Source organism: Glarea lozoyensis (genome assembly GCF_000409485.1).
Source record: "Glarea lozoyensis ATCC 20868 chromosome Unknown GLAREA7, whole genome shotgun sequence".
Classification (NCBI taxonomy): Eukaryota; Fungi; Ascomycota; class Leotiomycetes; order Helotiales; family Helotiaceae; genus Glarea; species Glarea lozoyensis.
In genome coordinates this window covers 3,230,593-3,256,985 of record NW_007361002.1, presented here as the reverse complement: position 1 = coordinate 3,256,985, position 26,393 = coordinate 3,230,593, and the positions used below count along the sequence as shown (strand labels likewise).

General features: G+C 44.9%; 10 protein-coding genes across 10 annotated transcripts; 4 read left to right on the top strand and 6 right to left on the bottom strand.

Annotated features, from left to right (window-relative positions):
* Positions 1-451: 451 nt before the first annotated feature.
* On the top strand, positions 452-991 carry GLAREA_02262 (uncharacterized protein; the record flags this gene model as incomplete). The annotated part of the gene is made up of 1 exon (XM_008089478.1): positions 452-991. The coding sequence occupies one exon, from the start codon at positions 452-454 to the stop codon at positions 989-991; it is 540 nt and encodes a 179-aa protein (XP_008087669.1).
* A 3,210-nt stretch (positions 992-4,201) lies between these two features.
* Positions 4,202-5,269, bottom strand: GLAREA_02261 (uncharacterized protein; the record flags this gene model as incomplete). Its single annotated transcript, XM_008089477.1, has 4 exons — positions 4,202-4,298; positions 4,359-4,606; positions 4,677-4,936; positions 4,990-5,269. 4 exons carry the CDS (start codon positions 5,267-5,269, stop codon positions 4,202-4,204), a joined length of 885 nt encoding a protein of 294 aa, XP_008087668.1.
* Positions 5,270-5,876: 607 nt separating this feature from the next.
* Positions 5,877-6,779, top strand: GLAREA_02260 (uncharacterized protein; the record flags this gene model as incomplete). The annotated part of the gene is made up of 3 exons (XM_008089476.1): positions 5,877-6,092; positions 6,148-6,543; positions 6,609-6,779. 3 exons carry the CDS (start codon positions 5,877-5,879, stop codon positions 6,777-6,779), a joined length of 783 nt encoding a protein of 260 aa, XP_008087667.1.
* Positions 6,780-7,668: 889 nt separating this feature from the next.
* GLAREA_02259 (uncharacterized protein) lies at positions 7,669-8,573 on the top strand (the record flags this gene model as incomplete). The annotated part of the gene is made up of 2 exons (XM_008089475.1): positions 7,669-7,995; positions 8,052-8,573. The coding sequence occupies 2 exons, from the start codon at positions 7,669-7,671 to the stop codon at positions 8,571-8,573; spliced, it is 849 nt and encodes a 282-aa protein (XP_008087666.1).
* A 1,355-nt stretch (positions 8,574-9,928) lies between these two features.
* Positions 9,929-11,018, bottom strand: GLAREA_02258 (uncharacterized protein; the record flags this gene model as incomplete). The annotated part of the gene is made up of 2 exons (XM_008089474.1): positions 9,929-10,860; positions 10,913-11,018. The coding sequence occupies 2 exons, from the start codon at positions 11,016-11,018 to the stop codon at positions 9,929-9,931; spliced, it is 1,038 nt and encodes a 345-aa protein (XP_008087665.1).
* Positions 11,019-12,909: 1,891 nt separating this feature from the next.
* On the top strand, positions 12,910-14,032 carry GLAREA_02257 (uncharacterized protein; the record flags this gene model as incomplete). Its single annotated transcript, XM_008089473.1, has 2 exons — positions 12,910-13,435; positions 13,500-14,032. 2 exons carry the CDS (start codon positions 12,910-12,912, stop codon positions 14,030-14,032), a joined length of 1,059 nt encoding a protein of 352 aa, XP_008087664.1.
* A 690-nt stretch (positions 14,033-14,722) lies between these two features.
* On the bottom strand, positions 14,723-16,368 carry GLAREA_02256 (uncharacterized protein; the record flags this gene model as incomplete). Its single annotated transcript, XM_008089472.1, has 3 exons — positions 14,723-15,100; positions 15,615-16,213; positions 16,263-16,368. 3 exons carry the CDS (start codon positions 16,366-16,368, stop codon positions 14,723-14,725), a joined length of 1,083 nt encoding a protein of 360 aa, XP_008087663.1.
* Positions 16,369-19,502: 3,134 nt separating this feature from the next.
* Positions 19,503-20,547, bottom strand: GLAREA_02255 (NAD(P)-binding Rossmann-fold containing protein; the record flags this gene model as incomplete). Its single annotated transcript, XM_008089471.1, has 4 exons — positions 19,503-19,640; positions 19,720-19,847; positions 19,901-20,371; positions 20,424-20,547. The coding sequence occupies 4 exons, from the start codon at positions 20,545-20,547 to the stop codon at positions 19,503-19,505; spliced, it is 861 nt and encodes a 286-aa protein (XP_008087662.1).
* A 1,334-nt stretch (positions 20,548-21,881) lies between these two features.
* GLAREA_02254 (uncharacterized protein) lies at positions 21,882-23,381 on the bottom strand (the record flags this gene model as incomplete). Its single annotated transcript, XM_008089470.1, has 1 exon — positions 21,882-23,381. One exon carries the CDS (start codon positions 23,379-23,381, stop codon positions 21,882-21,884), a length of 1,500 nt encoding a protein of 499 aa, XP_008087661.1.
* A 919-nt stretch (positions 23,382-24,300) lies between these two features.
* On the bottom strand, positions 24,301-26,276 carry GLAREA_02253 (Winged helix DNA-binding protein; the record flags this gene model as incomplete). The annotated part of the gene is made up of 2 exons (XM_008089469.1): positions 24,301-25,965; positions 26,013-26,276. The coding sequence occupies 2 exons, from the start codon at positions 26,274-26,276 to the stop codon at positions 24,301-24,303; spliced, it is 1,929 nt and encodes a 642-aa protein (XP_008087660.1).
* Between the last annotated feature and the right edge of the window lie 117 nt (positions 26,277-26,393).

The following is a 26,393-nucleotide window of genomic DNA, read 5'->3' as shown; positions in this document are numbered from 1 at the left end:
TGACGTCTAGACCTAGATTTTAAGACGAACTAGCCTTTTTCAATTTGATTTTAGTATATCTTCACTAAAGTCGCCGGTTACTAAACGGCGCACAACGGTAGCAGATTTTGAGCTTTACCTAACCTACGCTAAGCAACGCCAAATATTGGCATACGTTTCGCACAATGTTAAACGTTAAAGCGAAAAAGTGGCCTTGTCTGTTGCCCACACTGAAAAAAACAAGATTTAACTTTCAAGCTTGGTTGTGAATTCGCTGTTCTCGAATTCAGCTCTGTTTTTGTACCTTCAGAGAATTCAACAGAAGCCGCTTTTCTAGGCAAGACCAAAATTACCCAATGCGTGCCTTCGGTCATCCCTAACACTAACGATTAGTCCAGGTCAGCACAAATCGCAATCGACTTTTGGAGTTCGTGGGATAACTGGTTATTAAGTTGAACCACCATCACATATCATGGGCTCAGCAGCAAGCAAAGTAGATGAGCCAACAATAGATGAAGCAACTAAGACTGCCCTGGAGGATAGCAAAAACCTTCCCAGCTATCTGGTGGTCATGTACGAGTCGGAAATGAACAAGCTCCCGCCATACTCCGTGACAGCTCCGTATCACCCTAAGGTGGATAAAAACGACCCCAGAACATTTTATCCTGACCAATACATCATCGAGCCAACTGACGACATGCATCGCAGAGTGGTGTTTGTCTACGACTTCGAGGAACGGTGCATTAACCACAAGACTTACTGTGTGAAACCAACATTATCCAGAAACATAAACACGCATTTCATTCGGAGGCATGGATACGAGGTTTACTTCGAGGAAAGATGCAGGCTCTGTGAGAAGCAGATCTTGACGTCTTCGGAAGATCGTCGAAAGGCAAGGGAAGCTACGGAGAAGTTTAAGGGGGTTCATAAAGCAAATAAGAAGAAGAAACGAACACCAAATATCACATCTCGACATCCCACGGAGGAGGATCGCGTAGGGCTTCTTGAATAAGGATTTAACATACCAAAACGGACTTCTCGGGTTTGGAAAATAGGGTCTAATTTTGTTTGCTGCTCGAGAGGAATTATTATCAAAAACACGCAAGATGTGACTTAGTTATTCCTGTGACCGTTTAATTTTTATTATCCTTTGATTTGTGGTTAAAGTCTGATCATTAGTAACGATATTGCTTTTAAGAAATGGGATGCTTAAATGAACTTTGTGCTTGTTAACCTCAACCCATTAGTCAAATTGTAGAAATCATTTTATTTTATCAGTGGTAGGTGCGACCGATCTTTCGTGATTAATGTTCCGGAGAGGATTCGAATCGGACGTGAGTCCTGATTTTTTTCAAATGGAAAAGCAATTTTACAGAATGCGTGACTAGGTTCCCGTGCTAAGTCATAAGCAAAGATCAGGAAGGTGGAAGGTGTCGACCCCTCTACGCACTTTAACCAGATAAAAGTGAGTAACTCCTACTCCCCTGATTAATGTGTGCACACGCTATTCTAGTATAAATACTTGTCAAATTAGGTTCTATTCCTTTAACTTAAAAGATTTCTCCAAATAAAAACGTACATACCTGAAACTTTGTCACACCACCATCTCATATTTCACCAAGTACTCAAAGTAATAAGCAGACATTGTTACTTCTCACTCGATCAACACCCGACGAAATAGGCAATTGTGCTCAGCAACTTTATTTCCTCCTCTTAAACATCACTCGAAGTGAGTACGAACGTTGAAAAGAACCCCAAAGATCTCCGACGCGAGGAGAACCTTGAAGGTTACCGACGAGCAGTAAGAACGCCAGAAGCGCCTGAGGCCGCGGCTAAAGCTGCGAAAACCTCACCATTTTACTCTTTTTTGCGGGAAAGCAGCACTCCAACGGGCCATAGGGAAACATACTCCGCTACTATAAGAAAGAAAAGAAGACTCAAATGAAGACTATGTGCACCAGAAAAGGAGGTGGCCAAGCAGGATTGTCTGAACTTCCTCTATGGGATAAACATAAAGTGCAGATGGAGAGTTTCTGCCAGCACTGCAAGGAGCCGCTGTTCACCTATTCAGAGGAAGGGAAGAGTCATGCCAGAGCTGCCACTGCTCAATTTGCATTGATTGCAGACAAAGCAAAGATATCAAAGATGAAAGACTTTTTCCGTAAATGAAGATCCAGCAAGCCTTGATCATGATGATCTTACCAACAAATCGCACAGACTGGGGGTGTCAGACTTATGTTGGCCTCAAATTTCAATTTTGCTGATGGGAAAAAGGATAATGGAAAGGGGAGGCATATTGGCTGGAGACATACGCGGAATATCTCTGTACCAAACAAACATTTTCAATCATATCAATCTATTAGTGTCTAGAAAAAAAATACCTTTACCCTGGGATATAGAAGATTCTATCAGTTGCGTAAATCTCTAGAAGAAATCTTTTGGCCAGGTGTCATGGGTATGACTGAGAAATCTTATCTTCCCCCTATGCCCTCACCTTCACCCAAATTCACATTCACCATCACCCAACCCCCGAACCCCACAATTTCACATTTCTATACTTAATAAACCACAAAAAGCAAAAGCCTCTCAACAAATCAAAACGATCCGAAGATTCGACGCTGCCGTAAGGCGACGCGCATCCCCAGCTGGGCCTCCCCACCCAGCGCCCTTTCCCTCTCATTAATTCATTGCGATAGATATGGGAGTGGTTGAGTCGGTAGGATTCGATTGATTACCATTAAACTCGATCTCCTGATCTTGAGAAGTAGCACTTGTGCTCTACCCATTTTCTTTGGAGATTTTTTGGGTGTTTTGGGTGGTGGATCGAGGGGGATTCACTGGAATCCTTTTTGCCCATTTGATTTTGCGTCACTCTCTTCTTTTTTGCTGGGAAACTCTTTCTTTTTACTATCTCTGATCGTTGAGAGAGTCATGAGTACCACGATGTGTATTTTACTAGTGTACATGAGCGCTCCAGGATTCAACTTCGCCCGCGACGAAGTAAATTCTCCAATATTAACCCCCGAAAGCCTTTATTCGGTATACAACTCAAATGGAATATCACTACAATAAACAGTTAGTGTCATTCTCTTAAAAATCAACATGTTCAGCATCGGAAAATACATACCTCTGACACCTCACCCTCCCTTCCCGCCCAATTTCTAAACCTCATCTTGTGATAATACAACATCCTAAACCATCTGTACACTACCCATTTTACCTCACCCACAACACCCCAGGCAAATCCAATACAAGACCCCACAAAACACCACAAGCAAAACATTCCCGCGCACCAATCTTCCTCTCAAACATTCGCTTCCCACAACTCCATCCGATCAACATCTGACGCGATTTATACACTGCCCAGAAACTCCAACTGAGTCCCGAGGAACAACCGAGGAGGTAGATGTCTGTCATTTCGGTGTGGGCTTGCGGAGGAAAGATGGTTGAATTTTGGTGCGAATACTGGGATTGATATTCGTGATGATAGAGTTTTAGTTTTTAGATGTATGCTGAGAATTGAATGTGAAGGTTGGGTTTATTGGCATTCCTGAAGAATCTGGATTGAGCGAATAGTTTGAAAGGGGTTTAAAGCTTCTTCGGTGGTCTAAAGAGAAAAAGCGCAGTAGGTCCGCTTTAAACAATTTGTTTTTCGATTTGTCGTCGAGTGAGGGATAACCAAGATTACTCATTGGTCGAGAATAATTACCGCCTCGGTGACTGTGTGACTAGAAGCGCACATCATTAAGTTCAATTTTGGAATATAGCTGGAGAGTGGTGGAAATTTCCGACGATGTTGGTTGTGGATTCTTTGTTGGTGTCTTAGAAGCCTTGTCGTCCTTTGTTGGCGGCTGCTTGCGATCAGCAGACTAAGAAGCTCAAGTTCGTTGATTGTCTTATTTTTAGATGCTGGCTAACTTGAATAACCTATAGGAGAATGCATTTTTTGGAAAGATGACTTGTGAGAAATTGCATAGTGGTTGGGTTGATAGTGGTCACCCCTCAACGGCGTAAGAGAGTAGATCGCTTATTCGGTATAGACATTGATTTCAACCTCACCCCAATAGTATGCTTTTAATGATCCAATTTCCATATTTGATCTCCATTAACCTTCTAAATCAATTCCACTTTCATAAACTGCGACCCAATCTCTCTCTCTTTCATTTTTCTCGTGCTTGTGTTGGCGGTTTTGAAGATATCCTCTTAAATCCGAACCTGGGAGTTAAGGCGCCGCGTCGTTCAAACCAGCTCCAATTGCGATTGGAGCAGGAGAGCAAGCAGAATCATTCGACAAAAACACAACATTAACAGCAGCAAACCTAAGAACAAACATAGATTAGCTCGAAAGCTTTTTTTTATCGATATGATTTGGTACTTACGCTGCGGTCGCCGCGAAAACTTCAATCCTCCTTGCGTTCGTCATCAATGCAAGTGCCAGAGAGAAGATAGCAGAAAATACAGCCAACAGTCCAAGACGGAGATTGTTGGATTTTATAAAATACAGAACCACGACTGAGCATATTGGAAGGACGGAAGCGACGACCGTGGCCATGATACCCAGGCGCAATTCAAGGCTCGACTCTTTGTAATGGTATATACCAGTACCAATGGTATCGGGTAGTTGTTCCTGAAGCAACCGTTAGTAAGAACTTCATAGTTCGTAGTGTAATGTTAATGGAGGGTGTGGTGTAAAATACTTTGAATCTTTTCCCGATGATTCGATGGTAAAATGGGACAATTCCTTCAGTCAACCACTTCGAAAAAATATCCGGGGCAGCGCGAGGCCTGATGGCTATTAAATCATCCTCGTTCTTGGGATCCCACGATTCTCGATCAATTCCGAGAAGGGGAAATGATCCCATTCCGGGTCGTCGAAACCAGCTTCTCAGGAAGTCAAGGTCGTATTTTCTCGGTTGCTCAAGTCTGGCTAGAGCTGCATGTTTGAGGACCGCATCATCTATACAAATGATCAACAAGAGCTCTAAGCAGAATTAATTTATGAACACTGACTATAGAAGTCTAGTTTTTTGCTCAGTTCAAGAAATTTGAGCCACTGTTCCGAGTCATTTTCGCCTTCGCCATGACTTAACGACCACCAATCTTTGGCATGATACTGCCTGTCCGCATGGGTTTCATCCCGCGTTGCTAACTGATTTAATTCCGCTTCGAGATGCGAGATTTCAGCCTGAAGGTAGAGAAGCTTTTGCATGTTAAGAACTCGAAAGCGTCGTAAAATGGCGAACTCCTCTTGAGTTGCCATCAAATGCGCTACTTTAGGATAGCCTGCCATAATGGACCGCGAAGTACCGATTGAATTGCTGTCAGGTCACAGGGATTTGGGTCTCCTCCCTATGCACTTTACTCTTTTGCAGGCGGTGTAAATACTTGAGGCTTCCATTATGCCTGCATGTGAGCCATGCAGGTCTGGCCAATTAAACAATGTGCAATCAAGGTACCTCAAACCTAGTACCTAGTACCTAGGCACACATCTTTGATATCTGGATTGCATACTGAACAAATGACCAAAGTATTGCACAGCCTTACCACAAAATAAAAAGGTCGACGTGGCACCACTATAATTCGTTACGCACCCTCTTCACAACACGGCTGGCACGCCACTTATCGCAAAGCAAAGTTCCTACAACGGCTGGTCCACATCACTACCACTGACCACTAAGAAGTATATCTCGTTAACAATGGCTTGCACTCGAGGAACAAAATATAAATATGTGGATCATGCCCACTCCGGTCTGTTGTAGTTCTTACCCGACCTGATATTGGATATTGGATTTCTGACCATCGATTTTAGCACCCTCGAGTAACTTAACAGCTATCACTCCAATAACGAGTGAGGATACACCAGCCTTCATCAGGTATTGAAACGGTCGGAATACGAAATGAATAACAACCCGCAATGGAGGCCGGATCAAACTAGAGAATGGGTGGCAGCGCGACAGGACCGAGAACGATTCGTGGCTCACGGTTACACTGTTTCTGGCATACCTAAAGACCCGGAACATGAACAATGGATGAAGCAACAAGAATTGGAAAAACAGCAAGAATGGAAAAAGCGCCAAGAATGGTTGCGAAATCAGGAAGGAGCAGCAACCTCTGTAAGATAGTCCGCAGTACCGAGTAAAGTGCAGTACTAATTGTGGTGAAATCTAGCAGAGTGCTCCAGATTATGGACGCGGTCAACCTAAATCAGCACAGATTCTCGATCCAACAGAAAATAAAACGATTTCAGTGACGGTTATCGAAGATACAGGATGTGGAATAAGCTTCATTTCGCCAGAAGTAGCTAGACTTTGCCACTTGACAGAATTTTCGACTACAGCTATTGAAAGCCGGACGTTGATGGGCAACTTCGTTTCCAATCTCTGGGCGGATGTCAATTGGATGGGGAGCGACAATAACCATGGTCGTGATTGGTTCTATATTGCACCCGACAACGCGCCAATTGAGGTGCTCGTCGGAACAAAGTTCATGGACGCCCATCCTCATGTATTCAAAGACCGGGCACAACTCGAGCCAGGCTTTTTGAATGTACAGTCAGAGATCAAGGTGAGTGGCAAACAGTAAGATGTTGCCTTGAAAACTATTGTAACCTGACAATGTGTCCAATAAAGGCAGCCGAGAAATCCCAAATCGAAGACAACGAAGCACTTGCTCAGCAGCAAGCGGCTGAGTTGGAAGAAAGAAAGAAGCTTGCGAAACAGCAAAAACCGAGCGATAAAGGAAAACGGCCCGCATCACCTTCATCTTCATCTAAGAGGAGTTCTCGCCGGAAGAAATCGTGAGCAAGTTTGATGTGATTGATGATAAAGATCAAACTGAGTAGAGGGAGGATTGGCTTGACTGCCCGTTGGGGTAACGATACCAGGAAAGCGTAGCAAGTCTGGTTTTATAGATGATTGTTTCCTATCCACGTATATTGAAACTTCCTGTCAACCCTTGTTTCAATGTGATATCAACTTCCGCGATCCTGAAGAACTAATAGAAGGCATAGGAGGAATCATTGAGTCCGATGGCGACGTCATGACGGAGCCTCGGGCAAAGAAGATTAAGTAAGCAGTGATGGATGAGAAGTGACAACGAAGTCCTTTATACCTACTGTACGGTCTTTGAACCTAAAGACCAATGCGGGTATTGTAGTTGATCGGATGATCATGCACTTGTTGCTTGATGGTTAAGGTTAACAATAACCTTAAATCCTGTACGACTCCGTGGCTATAGACGCACACCGTTTGCGATCATCGGCCCGTCTCCCATGATTTTTTTCTGTGAGCGAGAACTTGGGAAGTCAGGGAGATACTGTGATAGTGACACCCACACGGCTGCTCCGGCGCCCCGAGTGTCTAGGCCTCTCGAGAGAACCAGCTTTGAGAAATCCCCCGCGACATCGCCAACAGCAATTCTGCAACAACCATCATTTGTCCATTGACACCCAAAACAGCTGGCCTGGATGGGCATTCGGTTCTTCAACTTGGCACAACCATTTCGCCCAATTCCCCTCGCTCGTTCGCCGCACTCGTTCAACGGCTTTTACAACATTCCAAACATCCTGCTCGATCCACAGGTACATCTTTTTCTGGCCAGTACCTAGCTTGTAGCTTGTCCCAACGAGGAATACAGCCACTTGTGAATATTTCCTCGTCGTAATGCAATAGCTGCTGGATCGTTGCGCTTATGCCCCCCTCGCAGGGAAAGCGCTTGACTGACAAGCAACGTGGGATGGTCGACGCTATATTGAAAGCCGCCATCGATGGTGGCACATGTTTCAATTCTCGGCTTGCTGTTAATACATACCTGAAAGATGTAGTAGCAGATGATTTACTTCTTTCCTGCGGTGACGAAATCGTTGATCGTTGCTTCGTTCTCTACGCAGAACAAAACACACAGCTTCGTTCGCCGTCATTGACCGACACATCCCAATTGAGTCCATTGGATACGAGCCAAGACGAAGACGATACCTCCGATGATGACGATTCCGGGTCTCCTTCGTTCGGTCCAGAGGTACTGCCTGTCCCAGACTGTACTGAAGATCTTTGCTGACAGTATGGGTATCTCAGAGTCCCACGTCGATCAAAAGCTACCTACACCCACACGCGAACGACTATAGATCTATATCGGTGAAGACTTGCAGGGGAGGTGTCAGCTATATTTCGAGAACCTTTGTACTTCAGCAGCTCTGCGCAGGGCTCAAGACGCACATAATACTCGAATGGACGGATGTGGGTAGTGGCAAAGAGCTTTCACGTACCAGGTGTGAAGTTGTTGACCCAAAACAACTTTCAGATTGTCAATTGGCATTGGCAGAACATCATGGTAAAAATGATTCGGATATTGTCGAAAGGTTACTGCAAGTGGAGGAAAATATAGAAGCCAACTGGTTGAATGAAGCAAGCGGAAGCCTAGAGGCGGCTGCAAGTCCGAAGCTCGCTGCACAGTATAGCCCGCTGGTACTTAGCTATTTGGCGCAATTGCAGGTTATGGCTGCCATCGAAATGGCCAAATCGAAGAGAAAATTAGCATTGCTTGATCCGATCGAAATTAATTCAGGTGCTCCGAATAAGAGGAGAAGGCAGGAATAAAGCCTTTTGGACATACGAACCCTCCGCCTTCGACATCACACAACTCGCAGAGTTTTCTGCAACTTCATAGACTACATTCTCACGAATTATGGGAGGCGGCGGCAGCGGTGTCGGTGTGCCGGTTGACGGCTTGGGATATAGACCTGGGAGGTAATGGGATGGCAACGGGGTTATATAAGGGCGTATCGGGGCAGGTTCAAATTCCGAACATGCCGGAGGAGTTATGCTGTTGGGAAAAAAAAATTGGAGCCTGGGTTGTGAATAATCAAGCACACATAGGGGGAATAGGGTTCGGTTTTGTATATATATACCCTTCTTGTATGTCAATGTTGTACAGCAGATTTTTGTCCTACAGGCTGTTATGTTGGTTGATTGCGCTTGACGCAAGGTACGGCGCATGAAACGTGGTTCCATTGTATTACTTAAATTGCCTTCGGAAGGTGACTAGTCCCATTGTTTGCACACCTAGTCACAAAACATTGGTGTGGAAATCATCGTCTGAGCTGTTAAGTATTCGTGGGAAAATACCTAATATCAGTGACCAACTCCAGTGACGGAGAACAAAAAAAGAGTTACAGGGTTCAAATAGCACAGCTCTTATCGGCTTGCATCACTTGGAAACAGCTTATCGAGTACCCTGTTATACAGTACGTCTCAGCCACTCATCAGCATGCTCGTGGCCGGAGACGAGACTGTGACAGCAAGGTTGCTTTTTGCTGGGGGCGCTGTGGCCATGGGATTATCATGGGATTGTTACAGGGCCGATGGCGAATATGTGTCTGGGGTTGATTGCTAAGTACCGGTGGATGACTTGCAGGTTCATGGGGAAGGGTGGGATATCGGACGAAGAGAGGCCTGGAGCCGCGAATATTGCTGATGGCTAGCATGATAATGTTTAAAGTGTGCTCGTAAGCCTCGTTCTGAGTGGTCGTAAGCAGACAATGCATTGATTTAACAAAATCAATGATATTTGCACAAGGTAACTGCTGAGTAACAGTGGCGTGTGTACGTGTAATATTTGCTACAAGTTGTGATTGTGAAGTAAATTTCACTACTAATAAACGATCATTTTCCATATTTTAGCATTTGCAATTAGCCTCGGAACTGGCAGGTTGAAGCTTGTGAAATAATGTGTTGTTCTCTGAATTTCTCTGATTGAATTTTTTAAAATTTGAACAGAAATTCCCCGGGTCCCAACCAGTGCCTAAACAGTCAATCATATCATATATCATTGAAGTTATGCCATAAGTACACTACAATGAATGGTACCTTATGACCCTGAAATTATCTCATTTTCGAAAGTGAAAGTGGAAGGTAAAACCTCTGGTTTCCTACAAAATACCTTACGTGGAATATCAATACAGATCCACAATTACAACCCTCCTTTCGGGTCTCAGGCATATTTCCATACATTTCAAACAACATAAAATAATCATACAACTAACGGCAATAGCGATGATGACCGCAAAGAATAAAACAATAATCGCAACAATGGCAACAACCGGTAAGACGAGCAATTTTGTGAAAGCTGCGGCGCCGAAGATGTATAATCCAATTGACATAGGATATAAATCTGTATCAACACTGCTCTGTGAGGAAGTTACGAACTCTAATTCCGTAGAATCGAAGCTTGCAACTATCCAAAGAGTCGCTGCTATGACGACAAGAACTGTATCGAAGATTGCGATGCTTGCCGCGACAGTGTGGTAAATATCACGACGCCGGTTGTATAATAAAGCAATAACAGCAATATCGAATGGTGTGAGTAGCAGTGACAAAACTGTAAATGCGGCGCTTGCTTTGATGTATGATGCGTGGTCATTTGCTCGCATCGAAGTGAAAAATATCAGGAGTGCGTCAGATATCGCATCAGAGATTCCTGATGCCTCAATATCTGATTGAATAATCGCAGCTAGATCAAGCGATTGTGGGAAATTTCTGGTGCATCGAGTATTTCCATCTTGATATCCGTTTGTACCCAGGTAGTCCTTTTCAACCAGGTAATCGCGACACACTCCTGACATACCGATTCGATAAACAGTTGGTAAGACTGAAATTGCAGTATCAAAGGCAGGGGAATATGTAGTATTACTGGTCGCATTGGTGTAAAGGTACGTGACTTTCTGGGTTATAAATGGAAATACCGTCACATTCAAGTGTTCTCGGCCTGTTGTCGTGTTCGCATGTTGATGCGCGAGCTTCTGTGGATTGAACGAGAAAAGAGCAAAGTCTTTAGTTGACGGTGACATGCATCCGACAGATATAACGAGGGTTAGAGCCCAGGATGCTATACGCGCTATCAATTTGTATTCCACGACAAGCCAATGCGGAGTTCGTACCCGTGGCGAAGAATAAAAACCAGAATTGGTTGAACCCTGAATCTTTTCTGGCTCCAGCCCACATCCGCCCGGCAGCCCTGCCAGCACTTCTAAATTCTGGTAGCATATTCTAGTGCTTGTCGAGGGGAGGTCCCCTGTTAACGTTACTCTTAATCTTGAGCTACGGAATCGTGATGATTGAATTGATTTTTTTAAAAAGAAAAATGCAAAGCCAAACGAGTAAAACAGCACAATAAACGCGACACACGGATCTTGCCTATCATTCAAGAGAATCAAATTATTGAATCTCTGCGGGCAAATCCACAATATATCTGCTTTATTCAACATCTTGGCTTCTGCACAGAAACGTGAAGTGAAGTTACACAGTGGCGGCTCAACGCACTCCCTGGCCGTCAGACGGGGCAATCCATCGAACGTCCAGTATTTGTTTACCGCCAGGATTCAATCTTACAGCGCAGCTGGAAATCAGAAACTTGGCTGTCCAGATTAAGCGACGCCTCGCCAATGAAGTCAGTTGCACTTGACAGAAAAGGGGTTATAGGCAAAATGCGGATGTCAACTTGAGAGGTAGATTTAAAGTCTCCTCGTGGACATTGTGAGCTTTTAGCTTCAGTCCTTTCGGGGTTTCAACTTGTCCGAATTGGTAGAATTGTGGCTGCGTGCCGACGGCCAACTATTAAAGTACATGTAGGTACAGGCGGGTAGCTCGGTTCTCGGTTGGATGACATATATTGAGGCTTAATACTTCAATACTAGCGTGCACAATTATGCACAGAGAGACGCCTTACCGCTCTTACCGCGGAAGTTCGAAGGAGAATAGTTGATGTGCATATGTACCCATGGAAACTGTGGCGGTTATCAATTTTTTTTGCTTTGCAATGCCATGTTTACTGATCAAATTGGTAGATCTGTGGAGCTTGCTAGACTATTGGACCCCCTCAGATTCGCTTAATATTCCCTCGTAGAAAATGTCTGTGTTTCTTGAGAACCTTCAAACTACGGGCTGAACCCACCGCCAATGCTGAAGACATCATCCGGGATGCGGGGATGGTAGGACAAACCTTGGAGAAGCTGAGATATAATATCATCTTTTTCAGGGGATCAGCACTGTTATCGTTCCTGAGGGAAGTTATCCGATTCGGCTGTTCTTAGGTCGATACTAGCCAAGTGTTCTGGAAGCTACCTGGAAGCTATATCCCTGGACGGGGAGGCATTTGACTCAGAATCCGAAGATCAGGGTTCGGGACTTTATAATGTCAGCCGAGCTAGAGCTGCACGGGAATCGATAATAAGAAGCTAAGGAAACCCTGAATTCTTGAGAGTATTGATTTGAATAACAGCTCTGTGGGACAGCGACTGGGACGAAAGTCTCGGGGAACAATCCGGGTGAAACGAGATTTCCTCCAGAGATCAAGATTCGATTACAAGTTTTGAAGAAGCTTCATGAATGAAAGCTCATTGGAGAGTAGAGTGTGGCTCAGTTGTCAGCAGGTTAGCGCATCGAAAAAGGCTGCATTGCACTGCCGTTGTCGGGAGTATCAAGCCAGTGACGTTAACCGGACCACACGGATCTCAAAGTTAGCTTGCAAAGCGATCTTGCTCATCGGGCATGTGCAGGGTCTAAGTGGACGTCTGCGATCTCCTAATTCTTCTAGCCTCACAAGCTTACCTCGATTTGAAATCTTAGGTCACTTGGGGTCTGCCAGAAACAGCCAGAAGCGAGAAACGCTTGGTAGCGTTGAACTTAGTTTTGACGGTCTCAGACAGAATTGGCCAAGCTACGGGATCTATCAGCTTTATCCCCAGAGTAAATCCGCGTACCGTAAATCAAGATAAGGGCTCAAGAGCTGAAAGGTTCTCAATGTAGCCACCACAGTCTGACTGACTTTTGTTCATTTCGAACAGCGAGTACACGAAGCGATTCAGCATATTTCAGCATAATACCACAGTTCGATTTCGACCAACTTCTATAATTATCATACTACCATTCTTTCTTCATGGCTGCATTTCCAATTCAAAAAGCGAGTGAACCACCAGCAACCGTTCAAAAACACAGTCCCTCATACCCAAGCATCACTTTTTCAAACACCTTGGATACTGATTCAAGTCTATCACCGCCCTGGGATAATCAGTCGATCACAACAAGTTCAGTACAAGGGAAGACGAGTTATCCGAAGTTGAGCTTCATAACAATTTCACATCCAGAAAACTCGAAGACAACATGGAGGAGAAAGGCAGTCCGCTCTCATGCAGCAGCGAATTCGCATGGAAATTTTAGAAACGATCCAGAAAATAGTTCCTCGAGTGCTTCGCCGGGTCGTGAGTCGTCGCGAAGAAAACGCAGAAGTTCAAGGCAGAGTGACGTTTCTTTTCCGTTGGAATTGAAATCAGAGGATAGTCAGGAGAGTCAGTTGAGTCTCGATAGCAGACGGTCTTCGATAAGTAACTTTGGTGGAACCGGAGACCCATTCGATATTTTTCCTGTTCCAGCGGAACCTTATCTGCCTTTTCTGGTAGACCATTGTAAGTAGTATTTACTCCTTCTCAAGAAATCTAATGTGGAAGGTTACTAACAAGAAAATGGTAGATATGCATGGAATGAGAAATATCCCAGATCTGGAACAGGAGAGAAATTACGACACATTGAGAAACGTTTGGTTCCCACTGGCTCTCGAAGATCCCGCCGCATTCCAGGTCGTTATTCTTTTCTCGGCACGTCATCAAGCATCCGTTGCGAGTTCACCAAACATGGTTCCGAATCAGCTCGTTCTAAAACAAAAGGCTATCACCGCCATAAACGAAGGTATCCGAGACATCAACAGATCCTCCAAGGATGCGCTCATCGGAGCTGTAGCCAAAATGGCGTTCTACGAATCAATGTTTGGGGATCTAGAAGCGTTCGACGTCCATATGTTAGGGTTGAAGCGGATGATCGATATGAGAGGTGGACTGTTGTCACTTGGGTCGACTGGATTTCTCGCTAGGATGATTTTGTGGATTGACATCAGGGCATCCGAAATTCACCGCCGGTCGAGGTGTTTTAAGGAATCGCTCACAGCTGACGGAGGTAATATCATCAAGATGGAAGAGACTGATAGAACAAGTCTCATAGTTCAATGACGCTTGTAGTTCGTGCTTGCTGGCATGCACGATATCGGTTATCAACTACTATAGTCTTCTCGGGAGGCATGCTGCAGGTCAGTAAGGAAAATATTACGAAATATTATATCCGGAAGAAAGTTGATGTCTCAACTATCAGCAACTTTCCTACGGAATGTGTGTATTATTGTTTCCAAATCTTTTTTGCCTCGAGCACTAGAAGTTTAATAAACATTAATTAATGTGGACTTATATCTTCCAAAAATAAAGACCGAGATGACGAACATGATAGAACAAGCGTCGAGTGGTCTCGAACACGGCATGTGCTACCTGGGAGGAGCTGCACACTATTATGTTGAAGCAATTCAACAGCTTTCTTAGTGATCAAGGAGTTATAGCCACGATAAAGTTTGCCAATTCCATGTTTGAAATATCAGCGGTACCGGCCCCAGCCAATTCGGACCTGCAGACACTACTGAACCCAAACTTATTGCAGGGAACCACAGTCTTCAATAAAGTACAAGCTACAAATTATCCAGAAATCCACTCCTAGCATCTCCATCATCTACGTGTTCTCCGCTTCTCTCGACCTCATCATTCCTACAATAAGTCTACCAAAGCTGCAATACCCAGCCCAAAGGACAAAATCGAAAGTAGCTCACCAACCAAATTTCGTGGATATTAACCGAGAAGGTTGGCCAAAGCAAGACACTAGTTAGAGAAAGTAGGAACAGTCAGAAGACTGGTAAACATCCTCTTTGGTGCCTGAAGAGCACCATAATCGTTGTCCGGATCATTAGCAAGTTCTTCCTTGCGCTTTACCCTCGTATCCCATGTGCGAATTTTGCTCATCGTTCTCTGTCTCATCCTCGCCATTATATCTCTCTCCATCTGCTCAATGTTCTTTTCGAGGTCACTATCTTCCTCCTCATATCTTGCTGCTCTTTGCTTTTCCCATAGATACCAAATCCCAACAATGATAGCAGTGACAGGAATGGTCACAGCCCAATAAAGCCAGAAATTGGGAGATACAGCGGAGGAGATGGTGGCTGCGTCTTTGAAAGAGAAAAATGTTGTTGAAAATATTGACTGTTTACGTGTTAGACCTGCTGACAAATTCCGTGGACGTGATCTTTCATTACCGCTAGATAAGCACCTGGTAAAAACAATGCCCCCCCTCCCGGAGGAGAAAATAAGTGGCAGACAGGAAGCGAGAGGTTATGCGACACCTACTTTTCGATAATATAATTAACAACGAAAACCTCTAACAAATCTTCTTAAACTTCGTATATATAACAAGAAATACTTAGGTTATATATTTATAAACTTTTTATTATATAATATCTAGGGCTAAAGTTGTAAAAGTAAGAGTAAATAAGTATTATACTTTTAGGTAGTGCGCACGGTCTGCCACTTATTTTGTCCTCCGGGAGCCCCCCAAGAGAGATGACTTTCATCGTTGTTGCGTCTCGTTTACTCATGTACGCGATTTTCTTCTGGTCAGCCGCCATATGGAAGTTTAGCTTGCTCTCTTTTTGGGCCATAACATTATACAACTATAAAGCAATGAGTTTGTGAGAAGATCGTAGCAAGACAAGCTTACCGCATTGCGCTGTATCTCAAGTCTTTGCATCGTCGTATCTGCAAAAGTCTCAGCGCCTTCTAACTTTTTGTGATGAAAGGTAAGTCTAGACAAAAGACTAGCTTGTAACTTCTTCATCAAGCACCTCTGCGTGTCAGAGGAGTCGTGATAAAAGTCATCTGTGGCATCTTTGATAGAGTCGATGATGCGGTAATAAGCGACAGGACGCTTCCACAGCACTTGGGAGTGACATTCCACCAAGTCTCTGTTGATAGCCTCAAAATCAACGAGACCGTCCCTGGTATAGCCATCTTCCTCCTGAAAATTAATCCGCATCGAAATAGCGTGCTCTAACCTACGGAGCCAGTCCCGGGCATCCCGCTGCTTGATATCGGACACTGATGACAAGTCGTGACTGACCATGATAATAGGCAACAATAAAGGATGACCGATCTCCGACATGCATGCTTTGAAATGTTTGATACACTCGACGAGGTCCGAACTGGGCGTTCCCTTACAGAAGCCTGTAGTTATACCAGTTTTCATTTCGTGGCTGAGAGTGATTTCCCAGCCACGAGTGAAACCCTTCTTCCGAACGTCACTCTTGCGTTGCACAATATCTAAGCTTTGTTTAGTATGAATAAGAGATAGTAAGGAAGGTCCACTGACCTAAGTGAGGATCCTCTTCATCGTGATCTCCTGCTGACCAGAAAAATGGACCAACACAGCTCGATGTCTCGATTGACTTATGAGGAAGGTGGAAAGCCTCAACCATATCGACATATTGCTTACTTGTTAGGCTAAGTGTACGCGGCGCAAAGGTTTCTGGATGCTTTGCGTTGAGTTGAAGTCTTCCCCGCCGGTCGGTTAGTCGATCAACTTCTTCACGATTGCAGAATTTCTACTCACACTAGTCGAACTCCGGCTATTAGGGTAACATTAGGGGGCAATGCATCACGGACAAATTGCCCCTTTCTCATTATCAGTAGATGTAACTGTAACAACCAGAGTGTGGCAGGGTTGACATATGATCGGGGCAACATACCTTTTGATATAAGAAGTCGTCAAAATGCTCAAGGTCCAAAAAATGCTCCTTAACGCTATTGAAGCTCGGATCCTAGTGATATCATTGAGAGGCGCAATTTTCCAAAGAAGAGAAATATTCACGGAATATGAGAGCATCTCTAAGTAACTTGTCGCTTCAACCACCTGCCTACAATCCTCGACATTTGCTTTGAATAGATAGCTATCCATTGCTACTCTGGACGGTTATGTCGCTCGGAGGTGAAAGCTAGTTCAGAAAAATAAATTAATTGAGGAAGAACAAGATTAAAGAGCGGCATCGAACGCAGATGTGATCAGAATATTCTTTCAGCTGCGGTCAGAAGTGAGTGGCTGAGCTGAAACTATGCATGATGGCGACCAATCGCAAAAGGTTGGATGCACAACAACAGCATCGTGAGAACGCACTACACATATAGAGACTGCTTATATTAGGAAAGTAAGATGCATCTCGAGATGCTGATATGGCTTCGACGAGACATCTGCCCAGCTAATCATTCCCACGAAGGATTATCTCATTGAAGACTTCTTCACGGCCCGTTCCGTCGTTATCGTGTGCAAATGAATGTATCGTACAGCGAATGCCAGAGAATAATCATCTATTGAACCATATGAGTAATACAGGATCAGTAGAAAATTAGAAAGAGACGCTACAGTGTTTTCATAATGAGATTTTATATTGTAAAAAGTAAGTTTCGAGGGCTTTTAAGTTCGCCGACTTTCTAAAAAGAGAAAAGAGAAAAGTAAAGAAAATTGAAGAAAATTGAAAAAAGACAAAACAAGGAAAAGAATAAGAGGACTTTTTATGCTAGAATTTTACTTCTAAACAACGACTTTACTATGTTATATACCTAGCCTTTCGCTTAGAAAACTAGCTCTTCGCCGAAAAGTAATACCCTGACTTACTTAGCGAGATTAAGGAGTTAATTTTAGTGTAGGAGTAGTAGTAGTAGACAGTTCTAACTAAATTTTATAACGTGTGTTTTATTTCACACGTTATACTAGAAGTAAGGCGACTAAAATTTAGCCTATTATTTACTAGAGAAGCTAAAATTAATTCTAAATTAAGGATGTTCCTTCTAGCTTTAAATGGCACATTCCGAAAACTTCTATTTAAACCGTCTTTATTTAGTTTAAGATAGCTATGTTTTGAATTGAATTTTCTATTATAAGAAGTCTTTTCTTGAATATACTATTTGAGGCTAGAAAGAATATACACATCTTATAAATTCCCCTTATTTTCTTCCTTCAATCTGTCGATACGTTAGATTATCTTCGCTAACTCTTACTCGTAGAAAGCAATAAATCCTTTATTCGCTTTGTCCGACCGTCGTAATTAGGTTCGCTCCTTCTGCAAATGTCTACCCAAAAGTACCTTCCGTACAAGGACCCGTCTTTTGTAGCCGGTTTTCCACAAAACGTAACTTTACGGTACCCATTCTTATTTTTCCAACGTCAGTAACGATCTCCTTATAAGTCACCTCTTGACGAGGTATCTAAGTATACGGTAAGATGGCACACAGAAGGGTCTTGTGGGTGGGAATCTAGACAAGGCTAAATTGTTTCAACGAGTTCGCGGTAAGTCGTCGAGTAATTTAATTCGTACGATAATCTACAAACTTCTATAAGAAATCGGGATTAAGTACACAAGATCCGGGATAACGCGCATTCGCGAACTTGGTAAAATAGAATTCGTTTAGTTCGGTAAGCTTTAACAAACGTATTATGAAACTTCTTAAGTAGAATATATAGAGAATTGAGAGTAGACATTATATTGTCAAGAGAGAGAGAGAATAGACACAATGTATTAAGATAAATGTGTAGATAAGTTGTAAATAGAAAGCTAAATATTAGCTAAAATGCAAGTTATCGTATTATATACAATGCTTTTTTTTAAAAAATTAAATCTAATATTAAAGTAAAATAGACCAAAATCTATTAACTTAATTTAATAATTAAAGCGATTAAAACGTACTTAGGTATAGCTAACTATCCTTAAAATCGCAAAAGTAGCGAGATAAATTATATATAACATACCAAAATATCGAGAAACGATAGTAGAATCACTAGAATAACAGACTTTGCATACAATTCTGCAAGTAATCTCCCGTAGTAATACGATGGAGTTAACTTGCTTTATAGTATTACCGTACACCTAGTAATTTCATTTCTCTTACACTACACTGTCAAGCCATCTCAACTAGCGGAGAAGACCACAGATAATAACCCAAAAATATCCATATATTATCAAAACACAACTAACACACAGTTGTGCGCTGTAGCACTATAGAGAGAATAGGTGCTCAAATACCAAATTAAGCAGAATGCACTTTGCCTTCGGCCGTTATGGCACATTAGCTTTCTTTTGTACTTTAGTTGAATTATGTTTTCTCACACCTATTCAGCGTACCCAAGTTCCTGGATCCATCCATCCATCGACCTTAGAACTAACCTGAACCCTGGAAACTTAAACCCATCTAAGCCACACCCCAAACCCCCCAGCTAACCCACAAAAGGAAATACGAGATGTCCTTCGTATTTCGTACCACGGTACGAGGTACGAGACGGCAGTTTACTAACATGTGCCAAGCCACACTTAGTCCCGCAGATCCTCAAACTTACCTAGGTAATCTTGAACTTACAAGCTCGTTTAGGTCAGGGTGATTATTGGTTGAGCGGAGGTATCTATGAGCAAGGTAATTCACGAATCCACAATTCCCAAAATCACACACTCACTCAAACGCATCATAAAAGGGAGATTTCATACAAAAAAGAAATTCCATTATTCACTCTCAATTTACTAATACGCCCAAGTCCAACACTTCTTTTTTTTTTTTTTTTTTTAATTTACATGCAAGCAGCACCATCAATACCCAAAACCTTTCCGTTGATCCACTCGCCGTCCTGGCTGGCGAGGAAGCAGACGACGCGGGCGATGTCGATGGGGAGACCGACGCGGTGGAGGGGGGACCAGGTCGCTGCGTACTGGGGGAGGAATTAGTATTGATACATAGAGTGAAGAGGATGAGATGGGGATAGAGAGAGGGAGCGGGAGGGGAATTACCTCATCGACCTGATCATCAGAAAGGTTCTCTCCGTTAGGAATATACTCTCTGCAGACTTTCTGGTACATGTCCGTCTTGATACCACCTGGAGCGACGCAGTTGACTGTGATTTTCTTGTCACCCATATCTGCAACCAATTAGCTCCGACCATTACTAGAGTAAGTAGAAATTGGGACATACCAATAGCCATACACCTGACGAACGTCTCAATAGCACCCTTCGACCCAGAGTAAAGCGTATGCTTTGGCACACCCTTTGCCTGTCCGGTAATACTGCCCATCAAAATGAGTCGTCCGCCAACAGTCAAATGACGATACGCCTCCCTCGCAACGAAAAACTGTCCACGGGTATTGATATTCATAACACGATCGTACTCCTCCTCCTCGACATCGCCGATGTGGCCGAAGCTCACGACGCCCGAGTTCGAGCAGACGATGTTGAGCTCGCCGAAATGCGCGACGGCCTGGTCGAAGAGGCTGACAATGTCCGAGACGACCGAGACGTTGGCCTTGAAGGCCACGGCTTCGGAGCCGGATTTCTTGATCGCGGCGACGACTTCTTCGGCGGCTTGGGAGCTGTTGGCATAGTTGACGACGACTTTTGCGCCGCGACGTCCGAGCTCGAGGGCCATTTCGCGACCGATACCACGGCCTGGATGTGTTAGTCGAGTTGCAGTGGAAATGAATTTGATGGAGTGACTTACCTGATCCTGTGACGAGAGCGACTTTGCCTTTCAAGCTGGCGGATTCAATGCCCAATGGGCCTGGGATATCAGCGACTCCTCGGGCTGGCGCGGCGCCATTCTCAGTTCCGTTTGAAGCGACCATTTTGAATTCTTAAAGATTTGTTTTGTAGTAGAGTCTAGAGGATTGTATAGAAGAGCGAATTGCTTGTTGATGATTTTCTAAATCCAACGACTCAACCACCCATATATATATCCTCCTCCCCCTTCAAACCTCACGGCCGCCCGGCCTCTAGGTCCTCCGAACATTAATTGAAGCCTTTGCTTGTAAAACCGGACATCGCAAGTTATCGACACCGTCTGCTCGCGATTTGAGGTTGGCGATGGTCGTCGAGATGCGAGGTCCGCGCTATCCCCACACCGGCAGCGGACCTCCGTCTGTGGACGCATCTCCGGTTTGTAGAATGCTGCAATTTGAATGGATGAATTGAATGTTAATTGGAGTGTTTGGAGAGGTTTCTGGAATATTACTGCGTTGGTGTGGTGCTTGTGGTAGGGCATTTCGGCTCCTCAGTATGCTTTTCTTCCGACTGTTGAGAGCCGGCTTGGTGGTTTCAGTGAGTACTAGATGGCCGATCGTCAACTTTCTTCCAAGTGTGATTGGGTAATGTTAAACTGTATGCATCAATGTGTATCAAGGCTGAAGAAGTCCGTAATGGTGTACGGACTGGAGTCGTTTCCTATTGTGTACATCTTTTGCGACTTCTTCGGGGGTGCGTTTTGTTGAGTACAAGTGTAGGAAGTAGATGACGAGACTTTGAGTTTCTATTTTGAGTTTCAATATCAACTTCATCTAAACGGCAAATTGACTACACAGTCTCTCAAATCGCTGTATGCAAATGTACTCGACATTTGATGCGTCGTTTCTCGAGATGAATAGCAAATTTCGAGACCTTTTCCATGCGGACACATTTGCACTCATGACTGTTATAGCTGAGCCCGATTGATATTTTCAGTTATGTTAAATTTCGAGTTGGAGAGCATTATTCGGTATTTGTAAGTTATGCTTCATTCCCAAAGAAAATAGCTACCATGATATTAACACATCTATAGATTTAAAGCTGGGATTTAATGGACGCACCAGAATACAATAACTTAACATGAACCTCTGATCGAAGCATTGCTCTTGTTTCGTCAGAGGCCTTGATATGCTTTTTACATCAAAGTCTCAAAGCTGAAAACGAGCAATATGCAACGCGGGACAGAGCGGATAGCAATTGCTAAGCTTGGCCGTATCAATTGATCATTTTGATAGATCGAGATTTTCCCAATTAAATTTCGTATTAGTAGGCTCAAGTTGCTGGGTATGTTGAACCGAGAAAATGCTGATGTTCGAATAGTGACAAGCTCAGGGGGGAATGGTCGCTTTTCCACGTGCAACACCCACCCCCAAATCCATTTCTCCTCCCTCAACACCACCTAATGATAACCAAAACTCGGCCCAAACTCCACAACCGTAGTATTACTCCTCTCCCTCTCCAATCTCGTCATCTCCCTCTCAATCTCCACCCCAAGCTCCTCCCTATCCCTCCTCATACTCTCCACACTCTCCCTTCTCTCCCCACCTTCCCTCTGTTCCCTCATTTTATTCCTTTCAAACTTCAACGCGGTATCAATCCTCACCTGCAACGCCTCCGCATCCTGATCCATTTTCACCATTGCGTAGTGACAGCGTCGATGCACCCCAATGGCGCAGAGGATACTGCTGGAGACTTCGTAGGCGAAGAGGACGGGGAGGGCGTAGTAGAGTACGGGGTTGCAGCCGCGCGACCAGATGTCGACGAGGGTGTTGTAGAGGCAGTGTGCTGGGACGGCGTAACCCCATTTGTAGAACGGGCTAGAGAGTTCGAATGGGAGGAGGACGGACGCGACGTTCAGTACCACCCATGTTATAAGTGCCATTGGAACCAAAGGCGCCGGTACCCACGCGGTGAACACATCGAGAGTGAGGAAATTCGCATGCGCGAAAAGCCACAAACTCACCCACGTCAGCGCGAATTGGTTTCCATTAACCTGCCAGCCAGAACGGAAAGCCCAGATGGCACCAGTGACGCAGAGAGAGCCGACGAGACAGTAGATCGCGGAGAGCATCCAGCGGAAGAAGAAGATACGATGTGGGTTGAGACGGGTGTAGATCTGGAAAGCATCGTAGAGGGCGTTGATGGTGCCGAGGAAGAAGAATTGCTGGATGAGGAGGAAGACGATGACGAGGGTGTTGTAGATGAGACGCGCGCCTTGGGCGGTGGGTTGCAGGTTTATGGACGTTAGGTGCCAGGGGTCGGTGAAGGTTTGGTGGGCGGTGGGGGAAAGGGTTGTGGTTGTCCAGTTTTGTTTGGCGTAGATGATGCGCGCGGTGGAAGAGAGGAGGAGGAGGGTGGAGGAGACGACTTGGTCGACTACCGCTGGGTAGCGGGCTTCGTTCCAGATGTAGTAGGCTATGTCGCTTTGATTGTGGGAGGAGCCAAGTCCTGTTAAAGCTGCTTCGACTCTTTGAGAGGCACCGTTGGCGATGTAGATGGATGCCCAGTAGTCTACGTTACAGACGTGATGGATCTGATTTATGGCGGATGGATATTCGGTGGGCGTTCGCTGGATCAAGGTTGGAAAGCTAGGCCCTTTGAGTGTCTGATATGCTTGCTGGAAACTGTTTCCTACAGCCCCTCCATCATAATCAACAAACAAGATCTCGATGTTATGTACGCGATTGCTTTGGTGGTAGATGGCTCCGAAGATGTATGAGAAGAGGCCGAGAAACAGTACTTGAAGCATAACAAAACTTTTGGCTGATGCTAATAGGAATGCTTTCCTCGGTCCTTGGAAGGATGGATCCGAAACCTTTTTCCGATTCTCGTGAGCTCGAGGATAGAGTTTCTTCTCCATAATGGAATTGAAGAGGCCGTCTTTGCTCATCTTGACCATGGTGTCAGGGCTGCAGAGAGGTTGTTGGCGAGCGCAAAAAATGGCAAGGCACGTCGAGATGGATTATCTTCAGGTACTGTTGAGCCAGACAGGGCGTCGATATCGTTTCTCGTTCTTCAAAGTTCCAAACACCGTTCTGACCGACTTCAAGCCACCAATATGTCCCGTTCACACGACAGCTCGACGAGATCCAGGTCACAAAGAGTCTACACGGATAACATCGAAGTTGACCATCTAGGCAAACACGACCGTTCCTTCAATATACTTTTCAGAGCTCCAGCTGTCGGATTTAATGTTTTGTATGTCGTCCAGATTTTAAGGAAGTGAGGTAAGTGAACCCCTTCTTTTACCCTGTTGATTACTACGCGACCTGCATATCGGAAGCCGCTGCAAGGATAAAGCGATCCAGCCACTCATTAGACAGTCTCAAGTGACCTAAACGGGAATAAGGATGGCACAGACAGTTTACCTTCGGATTAGGTACCTATGGGTAGGTAGTCGTAGTTCTCCAATCGACGTTGTTGGTTTTGTCGAATACAAAGGTCTAGAAGCTTAAACAAAGCCACTAACGCCGACCCGTGAATCTGACATCCCGGCGTGCACAATGACAAGGCTCGCAAAAGTAGCGCTAGTTTTGTGACATATAATTTTCATTCTCGCTCTGTCGCTAAGATACGTTGTACTAATGCTACCAAGTTAGAACCATTATCGTATCCATCCACTGGCCACCCAGTAATAAGTAAATTGGGACCTGGGATATCAAGCAACGCCCCTGAACGCCGTGATAGCACCTAGTTTTCCGTCCGTCGAAGTAAAGCCAAACCGTGACGCCACTGTTCAGTTACAGCGCTCTGTCTGTCCTGAACATGCAAAACAAAATCTATGGTACAAATATGACTCCCATGCACTGGATATTAGATTATGCGCCGACGGCAATGGCGGCCGATTGCTCCAGACCATGTGATGGACCAGCAGCAAGATCTTCTTCGGCGATTTCACCACCAGCTCCAGTCTCGGCCCAGTCGCCCCATAGACCTCTCTTGCCACGTACTCTGATGGGACCACCCAGCAATGACTCTGATTGCTCGACTTTGACTGCATCTTTCGTAGCCAAAACCAAGACCTCGAAGAACATCTTGGTAGCATCCGCTCTAGAGGTTTGACGTTCCGGCAACAAGTCCTGGAAGAGCACACTGGCCTTCTTTCGTTTGTCAGGGCTATCGGCAGCTTCAGCTCCAAATCGTTCACGAAGCAAATGAACAGCATGTTTTGTGCCTAGGGATACTGGCCCGCTGTCGGCTGGGTGCACAAGAGGTGCGGTCGTCTCATCGAAATTTGGTGCAGGTGATTCCGGTTCTAAGCCGACAGTAGCATTGTGCTCATCCTCATCCAGGTTTGGCATGTATCCTCCGTCATCCCCGGCAACTTCAATAATTGTCCCATCAGGGGCGACTGACATGCTCTTGCGTCCTAACCCGGCATCTCCAAGTTCAACTCCGAAGTCTTCTTCCTCTTCGCCAATTTCAAGACGTGGTGACTTCTGTGGGCCTTGCTCGTCCTCGATATCCATGTCTGCCACTCCACTATCGCGTTTCCGCTTGAGTTCCCCGTTCTTGCGAATTGCGTCGATCGACAGCATTCCTCTTAACTCTGGAGCCCAGGCCATGCTTCTTCCGTCGCCAAGAATGTTCGAGATAAAGCCTCCATTCTTTTGCATTTCAATTAAAGCGAGAAGCTGTTGATCGCGCGGTAAAAAGGATTGTGGCCTCAAAATCCTCTCTCGATTTCTCTGATGCTCTTTGACAACATTGCTTGAGATGAGAGTTTCTTGGTCGACTTCGATGGTCTTAACCTTCCGGGCTCTTTGGGGTGCGACATGCAATGTAGGTTCTTCCACTTCTTCCTCCGGAGCGAACAAACTTTGATCACCAAGATTGATCTCTCCCTGTTGGATGACGGTTTCATCGTAATCTGAAAGCGGCGATTCGGATATACGTTCGGGTCGGATAACAGGCGCGGCGGCAAACTCAGATACATCTGGTGGATCATAGATATCGATCATCTCGACGTCACCTCCAGTATTGAGATGCATAGGATCATTATCATCACCAGTGCCAATTTGTAGAGTAGTGTCATCTCCCGGTTCAACAGTATCCTTCACAGGTAGCTCGGTTTCGAGGTCGATGCCCAAGTCACTAAGTAAGTCATCCTCAACCCCACGAGCAGCAGGAGCGTCTCGTCCCATTTCAACACTAGGCTCCTCCTCGTGAAATCCAAAATCGATACCCAGATCCAGCTCGTCCATTGGTAAAAGTTCCAAAATCTCGTCATTCCGGTTATCTTCGGGTAGGTATATTTGGCTCCCCAAAAGCTCATCAGGCATGTTCAAATCACGACTAGCAGACCTGCCTTTTCGCGTCGCGTTCGTATCACCGTCAAGCTGAGAGAAGAGGAAGGACGCGTCTGGCATTGGTGGCATTTCGAGGTTGTCACTCTCGGTGAGGACATCAGGAAGCATGAGCGCGTCGCGCGATGGCATATGGAGTCCCGCAGGAATATCGTTGTTACCCGATAGACGATACGCCTAGATAGATCAGTAAACCGACGGGAATTATAGATCGAGGTGCTCACCATCTTGATCTTGATCAATGCTTCATTGCAATCATCTAGCAGATAATGTGCTTTCCGGCTATAAATTCTGACTACACCGAGCAAAAGTTGACCGCTGAGTCGTAGAGCCATAGGAGCTTGGTTCGGTGTTACTATAGCCTCAACGCTGTCCTTGACACTTGCTTGCAAAATGTGATTTTTCGAGAGCTTGCGCTCTAAATTGGCCGATAGCCAGACCCTGGCGAGAGGGCCGGTCTTCGACAGGAGGGTTTCCGAATAGAACATGATTGCGATGATGATATTAAGCAAAGGATATTCGAGTGTATATGCGCCAAATGGCGAGGCAAATTCGTGGTTGTGTCGAGCAAACAAGTGGTGGTGGTGCAAGATGAACGAAGTTGA